Below are 15,854 nucleotides of genomic sequence, written 5' to 3'. Positions count from 1 at the left end.
CTTGGTTTACGCAGACACAAACTTATTGTCGGTACATCCTGAAAATAATTAAATACTTTTATTTAAACAAATGGCAAACGTCCAATTAAAAGTAATAAGGTCAATCATAAATGAAGAAACAAAATTTATATATATTTATTTATTGGATTAAGTTTATTGATTTATAAAAATATATTTTCATTCATAATATAATAGTGTAAATAGTATTAAATAAATTTATTGCACAATTTTATTCTTAATTAAACTATCAATTGTTTGATCAGAGTAATTTAGAACATGTTTGAGTACTTGACGCGTGTGTTGACCTACAGTTGGTGGCGGCGATCTAACTTGATTTTCACCATAACTAAATTTAACAGCTGGTCCAACAACTTTAACTTTACCCATTTGATCGTGCTCCAGCTCTTTGACCATTTTAATAGCTTTAATATGTGGATCATCAAAAACCTAAAATAAAAATACAATTAGTGCATGATAAACTTTATAAGCTCATAAATAAAATAAAAACTAAAAAATTAATTACCTCTTGTATAGAATTAATTGGCCCGTAAGGGAATGGAGCTCCTTCTAATATTTCTGCCCACTCTTTATTACTCTTAATCTTAAATTTATTTCTTAATATCTTGAGTAATTCAACACGATTAATAACTCTAGCTGTGTTATTAATAAATCTTTCATCATTAGCAAGTTCTGGTAACTCAAGAATGTCGACAAGTGCCTTAAACTGAGCATCACTTCCAGTGCAGACAGTCATAAATCCATCACTCGTAGGAAATGCTTCGTAAGGAACAAGACTCTCATGCTCAGAGCCCCACCGTGTGGCTTCTTTACCAGCGTTTAAGTAATTGGAAGCCACATTGATTAAACAAGCAACTTGAGTAGACAGTAGATTGCACTGAATCCACTGACCTTGGTTGTTCCGCGTTCTTTGAAATAACGCAGCCATTATAGCACCGTGAGCATACAAACCAGTAGCTACATCAGTAATAGCAATACCTACTTTACAAGGGTCACCGTCTTTGGGTCCAGTTATATGCATAAGACCACCCACCGATGCTGCAATTACGTCGTAACCCGGTCTCTGAGCATAAGGTCCTTCGTATCCATATCCAGTTAATGAACAGTAAATTAATTGTGGGGCTGCTTTCTTCAAATCTTCATACCCCAGACCCATTTTTGAGAGTTTTCCTGGCACAAAATTTTCAATTAATACATCTGATTTTTTAGCTAGCTCATAGATAATATCACGGCCTTTTTTAAAATCAATACAAACACTCTTCTTATTTCTATTTACGCTCAGAAAATACGTCGCATGTTTAGCGCCAGATAAAAAAGGTGGGCCCCAATTTCTACACTCATCTCCAGTTCCTGGTTTCTCTATTTTCAGTATTTCAGCTCCTAGATCACCCAGTATCATGGTGCAGTAAGGACCAGCGATTATTCTTGTCAGGTCTAATACTCTTATCCCAGCTAGAGGCGATTTATCGTTATTGCTATCTGCTGAAGTGCAAGTTTTTGAACTGTGATGAATAAATCTTCGTCCCCGAGGATTTAAGCTTGACAGGTTTTTCAATTTATTCATATTAAAGATGAATTTAACAGCACTCATTTTTAAATTTTCCAAACTTTAATAACTAAAACTTTTAACAATACCTGATCAATAAAGTTAATCAAAGATTTTCCAGCAAAATATCTAATAAATATACTTTGCAGGTTTATATCAATCATATGATGTGTTATGAATGATGACAATAAAGATAATTAAAAAAAAGAACATATTTATCATGTGTTAAAAAAAATGAATTATACCTGTCCACTGTCGTTGACATCCCCCTCCAAAACAATCTCAGTTTGTGATTGCGAGCTTGAAGGTCCTGCCATTCTTGCCATACGTTACTTTATCTCAAAAATAAAAAAAAAAATGTTAGTATTCACCAATCACCAACACAAAGCTTAAATCACAGCTTCTAATTGAATTAATTTACTGTTTGTTATGAGCGTGTGACGTTTAATTTTTACTCTGCGATAAACTAACCGACGGCGCCATTTTATCTCTGGACATCTAGCGTTGTCCTTTAAAAATAAAAATTAAAAATAACGAGAGTAATCTGTAACAGATGGAGCGACTTAATCTTTCTTCTGAGAAAACATGCACATTTGTCTCTAAAAAGTGAATCCCTTCTTAGTAAGTAAAGCCGTACCCCCATTCCATCCCATCTTGGCATAATGAATGTATGCGATAGTAGTAGTGATGATAAGTCTGGTTAAGTGGAAGAGTAACAGAGAGAGGTGAATTTTGGTTTGGATGTCTTGCTCTTATTGGTCTTATTTTTATTCTCCCTTCTTCAGGGAAGATATCAAATTGCGGAACATCCGGAGTATTAAAGTGGGAAAAGTACTTTGGGTATATGCAACAGAGAAAGCTGATAGTTAGATTTAGATGGACACTCCAGTGACTGTTCAAACGTGAGATAGTCATATAGTCATCTAGGTGTGGGTATATAAGTATCATCGCCTGTATAAGTACCACATATATAAGTACTATCTATGTAATGGTAAATGATATGAATTAGAAGTAGTAAATTTGAGCACTCTATGACTATAAAGCTAAATACAAAACTATGAGCTCAATTGAGTTTTGGTTGGTTTGGTCTTGGTCGTCGTACTGGTGAATGTGTTGATGGTGCTGTTGTTACAACTCGTGTGCTCATGATTTTATTGAGATTCAGGTTCAGATTTAACGGTGTGGTGTTATGATAGACTAGCAAAAGCGATAGTGATGGTGACGACAAACTACTCAATATACTGTCGTGATAAGCGGGCGCAATTGAATATTAATTATCATTAATATTTAAAAAGACTCGCTTTAAATTAATAAAATTGTTTAATAGTTTTACTGATGTGTGATGGGAAGGGATGATGGACGGGTCAGTACAACGACAAGAAGACATTATTACATTGAGGACTGAATTTAGTGTCTCAAGTAGGTGCTGTAGACCTTAATAAAATAAAAAAAAAAAAAATAGTAGTTGCTGGTACTGCTGCTGGTGTTATTGCTGTTACTGCTGCTGCTACTATTGCTATTGCTCTGCTAAGGCTTGCCACTTGTACAATTATTATTTTTTATATATTTAAACTTAAATATATAATTATAAATACATAATAACTCGGTACTCGATGGACGCGGCCATGTTTATTAGTGGTGACTTTAAAAATAATTATAAAAATTTTATTACCAGAGAGAGTTAAAGAAAATAATACTGCAAGAATAAGTAAAATACTAACAACCGGTGGAACTGTTGGACTCGGGCCCAGATATTTAACGTAAACGGAGCCTGGACATAATGCCGGGATGCGACGTGAAGGCAAGATATCTGCCAGCCACCTTCGCGTGGATCCTTTTACTCAGCACCACAACCCTCTTTTTTTATTATCCGTAAGTATATATCAGCCTTCCTTTTTTATTTATTTAATCTAGTTGATTAACAACTTTTTTTAATAACCGTTATCACAACCCAGTTATTTAGATTGTTTTTTTATTTTTTCATTGACCAGATGCCAATACTATCTCTTCAAATACCCATGGGTACCAGCTCTCCAAGGAGTGATTGCCTTTTTTGTACTGGCCAACTTTACCCTTGCAACTTTTATGGACCCAGGTGTCATTCCAAAAGGTAAAGACTAGTAAATCACTTGACTAACTCCAAAACAAAAAAAAATCACACACGAGTTTATTATATGTGTCGATATAACGTTGCTTTATTTTATTTTGTTATAACAGCACCTCCAGATGAAGATAAAGAGGATGAGTTCAGGGCGCCGTTATTCAAAAACGTTGAGATCAATGGGATTACTATACGTATGAAGTGGTGTGTCACTTGTAAATTTTACAGACCACCTAGATGTTCACACTGTAGTGTCTGTGATCATTGTATTGAGGTATGTTTACATACATTACATACATACACACGACAAGTGTATATAAATACACACATGATTTTTTTTCTTTTTTAATTCTTTTTTTGACCTATTTTTAACTCTAAAAGTAGTCTACTGGTATCGTTCTATTAATTTATATTTCATACGTTCCAGACATTCGATCATCATTGCCCATGGCTGAATAATTGTATTGGAAGAAGAAATTACAGATTTTTTTTCTGTTTTTTATTATCACTTAGTTGCCATATGCTCAGTATATTTGGGCTCTGTTTATATTTTGTTTTGGAGCATAAACAAAAACTTGGAGAGGTCGATACGACAATTGCGTATCCTTTATAACTAAATTATATATTTTTTTTTAACTTGTCATTTAAGTTGTCCCCCATGACAGAGTATATTTTTTATGTTTGTATAGAAATAATTAATGACATTGAATGTTATATATAAAGATCCTTAACTTATTGATATAGTATGGTGCTGATGGGCGTGGTGACATTATTATTTATTCCAATTATTGGGCTAACAGGGTTTCACGTAATACTTGTGTCAAGAGGACGTACAACAAACGAACAAGTTACTGGCAAATTTCAAAATGGTTATAATCCATTCTCACGTGGATGTTTTCATAATTGTTGTTATACACAATTTGGACCACAATTTCCTAGGTAAATTTTATTTTACTTATTTAGTAATTAATTATTAAATTTAAATTTAACTATCAACGCCCGAGGCTTTTCAATTATATCTACAAAGACCTAGATCATATATTCTTTATAAATTTAACGATAACAATTCATTATCAATCATTTTCAATAGTTTGATAGTAATTTCTCATTAATATTTAATTAAGGTTTGAAACTTGACAGCTAGTCACTCGCTTAATTAATTATTTTCCTCGAGGGATACATATCATAGATCGCTCAATATACTCGATTAACAATTTAGATCAAAATATAAAAAAAAATACTCATTAAATAAAGTTCAATGTACTCAAGTACAGCCAGGGTTTTTTTTTAAATCTAATTACTTAATTTAAAATCTGTTTCACTAAAATGTACTTATGAATTAAGAACGCTGAAAAAAAATCTAATTACTATCTAACTAATTTTTTTTTTTTTTTTTTTTTTTTTTTCAATTTATACTAGAGGACAGAACAGTCGGGATCTAATATTATGATAACGTATTCTTTTTTCTGTTTGACCTCTCAGCCTTTTATAAAGTGTATTACAAGGAATAGTTCAATATTGTCAAAAAAAAAAAAAAAAAAAAAAAAAATTGAAATTAAATATTTAACACTTACATAAATCAATCTAGATAATTTACGAGGGTATAAAATAATGTTATTATGTAAAAGACATTGAAATAATTACATTTTTTAACCTAGTTATTAAACGCATAAATACATTCATAGCAAGAAAAAATAATTACGAATTAATTACGACAATAAAAATGATAATAATTTTTCAGTTTAAAGAAGCCTGAAAAATATTTAGAAAAACGTCGTGGTGCCTCTGCGTCTGAGATATCTACGATAGGAAGCGAGAACCAGGTAAAAACCTACATGGATAGCAGCAATGGTGTTAGAAATGCCAGTTCAAATGCTTACAACAAGGTAAGAAGCTAGTGCTGTTCAGCTAGACATATAAATATAATCTAAAACGAAACAAAAAATCATAAAGATGATATATATATAAATATATAAAAAAGAAAAAAAAATCCTCTATAAAAACACTCTACACTATTTTTGGATAACGCTTATACCATTGCATGAACAAACGATTGGAGACCAAAAATGACTTACGTCTACAACTAAGTGAGTTATGTAGTGCCTCAAGTAAAAATTTTCCTTGCTTACTTTAATTCGAAAGTTTTTTAATTTTTCTAGCAGCATGTAGTTTATTTAATATGCTAAAGAAAAAAAAAAGTTACAAAGCCGGGTCTTATCTTGGAGACTTGTTTAAGCTTGCGAAAGATAGAACTAACATAGTATTAGAGTTAATTAAAATACAAGACCTTTGTATGCAGATTTCAACGATGTCGAGTGACAATTGCTATCCAGTGAGTCACTTATCATCTAGCTTTCACGATACCTACTACTGAATGGTTCCTTTTGTCCTAAAGCATTCTCCAGTAACCACACTTCCTCTTCCTCCACGTGCTAATTTTCATCTCAGCCATCATAAGTAATCATCATCAGTTTTATCTGTAAAGACTATCATCTTTTATCAGTGTTAAATTATTAAATGAATAGTTTGTATTGATTTACTGTTTTTAATTCCATTATTTTTATTAATTATTAATAAAATTATGGCGTTTTAATGATAGTTATCTCCTGGTCGAGACGGATCTGACACGGATATGGAGCCAACGGCTTCACAGTCTGCAGATTGTGAGCCAACGCCTCCGTTACAAAGACACGGATCGAAAAGTAATTTTTTCCTGCCACCTGTGGAGACAAACGATTCGCCTAGACATCCACCTCCACAGCACCGCCATCCAATGCACTATCCACGCGGAAGTCCTCACCCACGATCTAGGTATGTCTGTGAAGACTCTGACATAAATCCTGTTCAATTGTTTACCAGTTTACTTTTTTTATTGATTTTTATTTTTATTTTTTTTTTGTATTAATTATAAAATCTAACTTTTTTTAATTCAGGGGAATGAATGGTTCGCGTAGTCATACGCCGGACGCATTGTCGCCGGAAGGAGCGGGATCACCAGCCGCTGGTCCGCAAAGAGGTCAGGGTCAAGGTGGCGCAAGCCCAACTATGCAACAACGCATCAGAGCTATCGGTGTGCCCACACCTCTTGCCATTTCCAGTCCAATTCGCAGGTATATACATCGCTTCTATCATTAACTATGTGTAACATTTAATTAGATAGACGATACATATATATATAACGACGTCTATATTACTGAACTACTGCGGTGTACATTATTGCAATGGAGGTTTAACAAACCGATATATTGATATTTAGTTGACCACAAGACCATCATTCCGGTCACTAACGATATTAAACATACATACACTTGTATATTTATTTATTTATTTATTTACTATTATTATTATTATTATTATTATTATTATTATTATTATTATTATTATTATTATTATTATTATTATTATTATTGTAATATGAGTGTACGTGACTATCAGCTGTCACGTATGATGAATTGTACTGGCACGTTGGCAGACAGTGAGACGACAAGATATTGTAATTAATATTTATAGATAAAAATAGTTTTTTTTCTTTTTCATTACTTATTATTATTATTGAGCGTTAAAAAATTCAAGTATCAAATTTTATTTATGCCGAAGATTTATTACTATTACTTTTATTATAATTATTAAATTATTATTATAATGAAATATTTGCTAGTAGATTTTTAAATAAAATATAATTTTTTCTTTTGAGCACGATGCTGCGGCACAGGATAAATAATGTATGATTTTTTTTTTTTCGTAAAAGATAAAACAAGTGCAGCACTCGCACTGTCACATAATAAATTTTAATTATATATGTGTTAATAAGCTCTAGGTTTCACAACAATGTTTTTCTTGTTTATTATTTTTTGTACTTTATTTATTTTTAAGTAGAATAAACAAGTACAGAGATATAAGGAACACGTAGTCGTGAAACCATAGAATAATAAGTAGATTTGCACGTAATTAAAAAGAAAAAAAAATAATTAAAAAAAGATTAACTAAAAAAATAAGATCAGATAAGTATAGATAAGTTTGTGTCCCACTGCAGGGGGTGGTAACTGCAAGGAGCTGCTCTATTACAACATGTTGTTGCGACCTACTGCAGGTAAACACGAACTTGGTCCTACGAAGGACAATTTCAACAGTAGTAGTTTAAAAATAATGCTTTGTTGCATACATAAATCAAAGTATATTACATTTATTATTATTGTTGTAATCATTACTATTTTTATTTTATAAATTTTTATTAAACATTAGGTTTTATTTTTATTGCTACTTTACTTTTAAATTATTCTTCAACATAGATGCTAATATTTTTTTATCCAGGAATGACTGCGCGCTGCTCTTTCTTATGTCTCGCCAGAGCCGTATTTTGTATGGCTAAAATTGCTATCAGCACTCGCATATTCATATATTTTTATTATTAATTAATTATTTATTTATTTATCATTATACATACATCCATATTTATTATCATTATTATTATTATTATTATTATTATTCACTGTAATTCGCGCATTGTCGAATAATTTTTTTGCCGGTTGTATTATCAGTGATATTGTTTATAATTAAAATAACAGAATAATAAAATAAAAAATAAATTAAAAATATGTTTCAGATCGAATCCAGGTACACCGACGCAAATACGTCGGCCAGACTTTATCGGTGTCACCGAAGCACCGACATACTACGACGTCCAGCATCATAACAATACGGGTGGTAACGTTCCGGGATATAGTCCACAACGTCGTTTTCTGTCTGAAAGTGAGCTGATACGACAAAACAATGATCATCCTTACTCACGTACCAACAATACCGTGGATAATATACGTGAACTGGCTGGTTCACCGCAACGGGGTGTCTATATGTGGAAAGACAATTCACCAAGTGGTTACCCAGGTCCACCAGGTATGGGAGGCGTTAATATGCCAGGCAATAATATCGGAATACCTGTGCATCCGTCGGCGTTATCACAACGACCTCCACCGCCTTACGATTATTACTGTTCGAATCCGACAAGTCCGACACAGCAGCCATACTCAACAGCTCCACGTGCGGCTTATCATCCTGCCTCGCGAGGTGGTGTACCTGTATTTCCTCCCACCCATCAGTCGCCTCAGGTCAAGCGTAAAAATCCACCGACCATGGCAACACCAACGACTCCAACGTCCAACGACGCGCGACGACGACCCATGTCATTTGTACGTGCTTTAGAGATGAATGACTCGATGGAGATGGTCTCAATACCCAATGATACGAGATCCTCACAAAGACCGACAACACCAACCCCCGATCGCACTAGTGTTTATGATATGAACTATGAAATATCTGTATAGCCACGCTTGATGGTCTCCGTGCCTAATGGTTGGACGGGGATTGCGGATAAACCGGCTGCTTATATTGCTAGAACTTATGATACTGGTCATGAAGTGTCTGTTTAATAACAGCTAATAATAATTTTATGAAATTATTATTTTTATTTATCAAGTTTCATAGAATCTAAGTCTTAAATTAAAACTGAGGTGCAAAGTGACTGCCAAGCGAGTGTTTTTAAAAATAACTTTGTGATGTCTGTTATACGAAATCTTCCTTGAAAGATACCGTTTATTAATTAAGAATTAACGGATCGTTTGTCTCCAAACTCTTTAATTTATATGTTATATATACATTTGCATCACATATTAATAATAATTATAAATAAATGTGAGTTAACTGCTACTCCAGCTAATGTCTCTTCCGGATAATGAGGGGTTTTTTTCTTTTCTAAACAAGTACTGAGAATTTGTATAATACTTTATCTATACTACGAAAGAACAATTAAATATCAGCTGATATGATATTGTTTTGCGTTTAAACTGCATTGATAGTCACAGAAAAATATTAATACTCAATGATGTAGAACAAGGACTTTATTATTTTATAATAATAAGTTAGTGGACCTTTGTAATAAATTTAATCAAAATTAATTATGGGGATCAATAGAGTAGCTATTTTGTTATTATGTTAACATTTATTTCAAGTCATTAAATGTTAATTAATATTGTTAATAAGGTAGTTATTTAATAATTACTATACATCATCGAGTATTTATTTTTTTGTTATTTATCACGTGGCAGGAAATCACTCGTTTTTTATTAGTACACATTAAGGTCAGTTAGATTTTTATACAGTGTCACAGTGACTTAATTCAACACGCGGCTTACATCGATCAACTATTATTTTTTTTGTTGACAATTTTTTTTTTTTTTTTATTTTGATATTGTTTACTATTAATAATATTTTTTTTTATATGTCTGAAGAGATGTAGGACACGTGGGTGAACTGTAATTAATGGAGCAATTATAAGAAAACGAATTAAATCAATACACATATTTGTGTACGAAAATAAGTAAACAATTAAAATGAAAAAAAAAAAAATGTCGTGTCCAATTAAAACGTGTTACTTAATTGATTTAAGTTATTATCTAAATAGAGTAACAAATTCTGTGTAAAATAATCGTATGAAAATGTGTAGCAAACAAATTTATAATTACGTATTTATCAATTTAGTATTTGCAGTAACAAAAGATGATGATAATACTATCGACATCATAAAAATATATTTACAATAAATTTTACTTGTTGTCTTTTGTTAAATATTTGTTAATTTAAAATTCGAATTAATGTTGTATACTAACACACTAGACAATTGTATTAAAATCAAACATCAGAATAGATAAAAATTTATTTTTTATCTTTCGGTTGATGAAAATTATTATTGAAATAATGCTGAAAGGTATGTGCATGGTCGTATGTGTGTTGAGTAGAAAAAGAATGTGTACATGAAGCTTGTTTATGTGAAAGTAAAAGAAACTGAAACAATGACGTACATTTTTTTAAAGAATAAACGGTAAAATGGAATAAACATTTTGTTTATTTAAAAAAAGAACAAACAAACAAACAAATAAAGTAATAATAAAATAATGATTTAATTAATGGAAACCTTGTAATATATACATTATATAAATTTCTATAACAACTAATGGTTGTTAATTGAATTTATCTTCGGTACTTTATTATATTACTAATTAATTAAATATTTAAGCTTTGTAATTATTTATTTGGTATTTTTAAAAAAAAAAATATGAAAAAAAAAATAAAAAAATTAATATGTACAAAAAATAATAATTTAATGTAAGCCGTGAGGTGCTGAATACTTTTGCACTTAAATTGTGTTATTAAAAATATATTAATTAACTAATTAATTATTGATATTGATTTATATTTTATTAATTTTAGAAATTAATTAGAGGCAAAAGTATAATAACTATAGTAACGAAAGTGCACAAAATACGATGGATACATATCGCCAAGCGATTATTATTATTATAAATGCACCCTTTTAAATTAGCCCGGAAATAATAGTAGTTATCAATAATAATAATAATAATAATAATAATAATAATAATAATAATGAATCATAAAACACGTACGTATATATTTAATAAATAATTAATATTAATAAATACAAATGTGATTTCGTCCAACGTGTAGTTTAACCGGTTAAAAATAATAATAAATATGTTCAAATAAATCTTTCGGACATTGTGTGCCAAAGTAGAGCCTCCTTAAAATTCAAACCATCATTTAATAATTAATTAATTAAGCTATTGAAGTAATTAATGTCAGTAAGAACTGAAATCAAACAAAGAACAATTAAGAATATTAATTTTTTAAGTAAATGGTGGTAACCAATGCCATCTTTAGCAACAAAAATCTAAAATAAAAAGTATATTATTATAAATAATAACAACAACTTAAATAATAATTTAATATAATAATATCTGATAAATTAATTGTTTACATTCAGTGTAATTGTACATATATTATCCATTGCAATGACATGTCATCAAATTACTTATGTAAATGTACATACACGTAATTTCAGTACCTCACGGATCATCGACGCTGCCGTCATAATAAATATTTCAATCAGTACAAAATCACTTTTATTTTTATTTTTTTAATTATTAATTATCCGTTAAATTTATTATTAACTTAAACAATTTCATTGTAAGTATTTTTTGAGTTTCATCTAACGACGGAAGTGTTTAAAAAATAAAACAGGCGCCTTCACGCGGACTTTCTTCGAAGTAAATATGACGCCAACGCTGTGAAAGATTTTACGGTTAAAATTTATCAAATTATTTTCATGTAGTGTAATACAGCTATTTTTACGCTGTATTTTCAACATATAACAAACAATAAGTTAGAATTTAGTGTTGATTATCATTATTGAATTAATTTTTTGTGAAAACACTTAGTTTTTTATAATAGTTTATCATAAAAAAAGGAGTAGTATAAGGACACTCGGTGTTGAGAGTGTGTTGACCGGGACCGCCATTTTTTATTATATATTTTTATATATAGTAGCTTTAGAAATAAGTGTATTTGAGATTTATACACGTGAAAAGTAGTATCTTATAAATATAAATAATGTGAGTATACATATCTTTAAAATTTTTAATTATTAATTATATTGGATGTTACTCCAAAAGTATCATCATGTTATTTATTTTTTTTTTTATCGTATCACGTAGTTTTTTTTCGAATAAATTTTAATATTATATTATTGATATCTTTACTAATATTTATATTTTTATTTTATAGGGCTCGTAGCCGTAAGGATAGTGGAGGTAAAAGTGAATCGGAGGCAGCAGATAAAGATAAGCGTGAAAAAGGTCGTGATAAGGATCGTAAAAAACGCGCGGCATCATCTTCAAGCAGTGGTAGTAGGTTAGTAAATTTATTTATTTATTTATCCTTTTGAATTTAATGATGGGGTTAGTGATTATGATGATGATAATAGTAACCGCTGTTGGTCAGTAATAAAATAAATTGTATTTATTTATTGTAGCTCTTCAGATAGCAGCTCAAATTCATCCAGCTCGAGTAGCGGAAGTAGTTCACGATCAAGCTCATCGTCAAGCAGCTCATCCAGTAGTTCCGGCAGTTCCTCAGGAAGTTCAAGAGAGCGCACACGTAAACGTAGCCGTAGCAAAAGTGCAGATGGTGCTCGTAGACATGATAATAAAGAAAAAGAACGTGAGAGAGAGCGGGAACGTGAAAGAGAACGCGAACGTGAACGGGATAAAGATAAGGACAAAAAGAAAACTACTAATTCTGTTCTTGACAAACCTAAACCTAAAGGACGGTCCAGGTAATTTATTAATTGATATTACTTTAATGGATGTTTATAAAAAAATTTTAATAATCAAATACATTATTTAATTACAGATCTCCGTCACCAAGAAGATCAGTCTCACCAAGAAGAAAACGTCGTGAACGTTCACCAATACCAAGACCAACGAAAATTCACATTGGACATTTGACACGTAATGTTACCAAGGACCATATTATAGAAATATTTTCGACATACGGCCAAATAAAAATGGTTGATTTTTCATTTGACAAAATGCATCCAAATCACGGTCGTGGATTCGCTTACGTCGAATTTGAAACTGCGGACGAAGCTGAGAATGCAATGAAACACATGGACGGCGGGCAAATTGATGGACAAGAGATAACAGCCGCTCCTGTGTTATTGCCTAAGCCAAGGATAATGCCCATGCGTAGAATGTCACCGCCTATGAACAGACGTGGCCCTATGAGATGGGGTGGTGGAGGCGTGGGTGGTGGACGCAATTCACCCCCGCGCTATCGCAGACGTTCTCCGATGATGAATCGCAGACGTAGTCCGCGTCCACCAAGACGTAGACAGAGATCGCGTTCACGCAGCCCTGCTAATAATCCTCGACATCGTCATCGAAGATACACACGATCTAGTTCTAGCAGTTCACGATAACATATTGATTGAAAATAATTTATGATGTTATTCTAATATGTGTGGTACAAATATCATATTCTATTAATTACGTCATTCAAATAATTTTTTCTTTGTTAAAAACAAAAATACGCGCAACATCGTTAACTTACTGTCAATTAATCGAGTTATAAATGCATTGTTTTTTTTTTTTTTTCTTATTTATAATAATGCATTAATACAATTAATTTGTGTATTTTTAATAAAACATTTAATTAGGCGTGCTTCAAAGAAAAATATTTTATTCCCTATATTTAATTTTAGTATTATCAAATAAATTATCAATATTTAGGTTCTACTTTTATCACAGCTTCATAAACGAATTTATTTGTATTAATTAATTTTACTAAAGACTGTAAGAAGTTTAACTATTAAGATCCATATTCTCAAAGTCATTTGAGTTTGGTACTGTAAATGTTTAATAAATTTCAAACTAATTTGGAAAAACATATTTTATATATTTTAATGTGGACTTAAGTTTCTAATTTTTTTTTTTTTTTTTATCGTAATATAATTATATCACTGGAGCAAATAACGACGTTTAATTGATTAGCTGTGTATTCGCTTATCAATACATCACCGATTCTTACCAAATATTTATTATAAATTAATAACGATGCGATCGCTTTTAAATAATTCAATTAATTTCTGTGTACAGAAGAATTAATTTATATTTCAATAATTTTTTATGCCCCAAAGTAAAATTAAAAACAATTTTAATTTTAGTTTTAAAAAGAAGAATTTCCAAATTAAATACTACCGATAAATTCCCTCATTAAATAACACGTCTACTTAATTGAAAATTAATAATGTGTGTACGTCAATTTAAATAATAATTAAGTATTATTTGTAGTAATAATTTAACGCGAACCAGTTTGTAATTAAAGGCTTAAGTGGTCACTAATGGAGGTTTTTACCTTGTAAATTTTTTTTTCACCTTCATTTATGAGAAAATTATAATATTTTTCATCATCGGAAAATATTTTTACAAGTAGATAATTTTTTTTCGTTTCTTTTAACGTTTATAGCTGTCGTTTATAAACTATTAAATAAAGTATATTTTTTACTCCATTTATATGCAAATAAAAGTTGTCAGGATTATAATTCTATGAACACATAATAATAAAACGTGAATTAAAATAAATAATTTATCGCTCAAAAAAATGTAAACGTAAGCTGCATTCTGATTATTGGACAAAATATAATAATCATCGATTATGTTTGAGAAGGAAAAATGAAACACAGACAAATTTATAGTTTAATAGAAACTATGATTATTAGACCCTTTTACAAAGAATCGCTTTTTAGAAAAGAATCTATTCACACAAAACTTTCTTTTTTTTATACTTGTGATATCTACAAAAACAAAAAAAAAATTCATTGCATCACTTGTATTTTTTTTTTCTTTCGTTTTCGTTCCACATCTTTTCGTTCATTTTTATCTGTTTATCAATGTATTGGCTGCAGTTTTTTCCATAATGAAAAATATCTACAATCTTCGGCTGTTTACGATTTTTTTTTACTAAATTTATATTATATTAATTAATATACAATTTCACAGTCACTTCACAGTGTGAATTATTGAATTATTTTGAAGAGGGACCTTTTTTTTTTTGTTAATCGTTTTCTATTAATTTAATAGAAATGATTGAAAACAATTTTAATTATTATTTAAAATTTTCATTTAAAACATACTTCGCTCAATGGCACAAACGACAGAAAGTAATTAAAATATCATTTTTTTTTTTTTTTTTTTATAAATATAAGTAATAAAAACATAACTAATAAATAACATATTATGGGAATGGTTTTAATAAATTTATAAAAAAAATTATTGTCGTCAATTAAAAATAAACATAAAGTTGAACAATAAAAATTAAACAATGGACGAAAAATTGTACGTGGTTAAAAAGTTTTATATAATAATAAATAAATAATTCTTAAAACTTGCGATGCATTTTTTCTATTTGAAAATTAAATTATGACACAGATTATCTAGCGGTCGTTTAATTAAAATATTACTTTCATTTTACTTATTAATATTATTATAAAACATGAATTTTTTTATTTGATTGTTATTTTTATTTTCTACGGGGACACATATTTAAGAAGCAATCAACATAAAAATAGCACACTTTTACAATTATTTTAATTGTCATTAATATAATGTCCATTATCAATTTTTTTTATATCACAGGAAAGTACCAAATGCCCCGTATTTTAACTGTCACAAATTCAATAATTGAATACCAATTAGTCTAGGGTTATTTTGTCCCTCCCCTTTAATTTTTAATATCATTTATACAATTTTTATTTTTTCTTTACTAATTTCATTCGACTAA

The 15,854-nt window shown here is 30.0% G+C and overlaps 3 protein-coding genes across 3 annotated transcripts; 2 read left to right on the top strand and 1 right to left on the bottom strand.

Annotated features, from left to right (window-relative positions):
- Positions 1–154: 154 nt before the first annotated feature.
- On the bottom strand, positions 155–2,048 carry LOC123275389 (succinate--hydroxymethylglutarate CoA-transferase). The gene is made up of 3 exons (XM_044743488.1): positions 1,810–2,048; positions 524–1,640; positions 155–447 (listed from the first exon to the last, which is right to left on the bottom strand). Exons 2-3 carry the CDS (start codon positions 1,607–1,609, stop codon positions 217–219), a joined length of 1,317 nt encoding a protein of 438 aa, XP_044599423.1. The 5' UTR covers positions 1,610–1,640; positions 1,810–2,048; the 3' UTR covers positions 155–216.
- A 208-nt stretch (positions 2,049–2,256) lies between these two features.
- On the top strand, positions 2,257–10,498 carry LOC123275387 (palmitoyltransferase ZDHHC5-A). Its single transcript, XM_044743485.1, has 10 exons — positions 2,257–2,983; positions 3,240–3,436; positions 3,556–3,674; positions 3,782–3,939; positions 4,093–4,265; positions 4,410–4,604; positions 5,407–5,551; positions 6,265–6,476; positions 6,599–6,775; positions 8,269–10,498. The coding sequence occupies exons 2-10, from the start codon at positions 3,345–3,347 to the stop codon at positions 8,984–8,986; spliced, it is 1,989 nt and encodes a 662-aa protein (XP_044599420.1). The 5' UTR covers positions 2,257–2,983; positions 3,240–3,344; the 3' UTR covers positions 8,987–10,498.
- Positions 10,499–11,784: 1,286 nt separating this feature from the next.
- Positions 11,785–13,963, top strand: LOC123275392 (RNA-binding protein with serine-rich domain 1-B). The gene is made up of 4 exons (XM_044743490.1): positions 11,785–12,127; positions 12,300–12,425; positions 12,547–12,849; positions 12,927–13,963. Coding segments are annotated over exons 1-4 (999 nt in total). The 5' UTR covers positions 11,785–12,125; the 3' UTR covers positions 13,495–13,963.
- Positions 13,964–15,854: the final 1,891 nt, after the last annotated feature.

This window comes from Cotesia glomerata, linkage group LG1 (genome assembly GCF_020080835.1).
Source record: "Cotesia glomerata isolate CgM1 linkage group LG1, MPM_Cglom_v2.3, whole genome shotgun sequence".
NCBI lineage: Eukaryota > Metazoa > Arthropoda > Insecta > Hymenoptera > Braconidae > Cotesia > Cotesia glomerata.
This window is presented reverse-complemented; position numbering and strand designations above follow the sequence as displayed.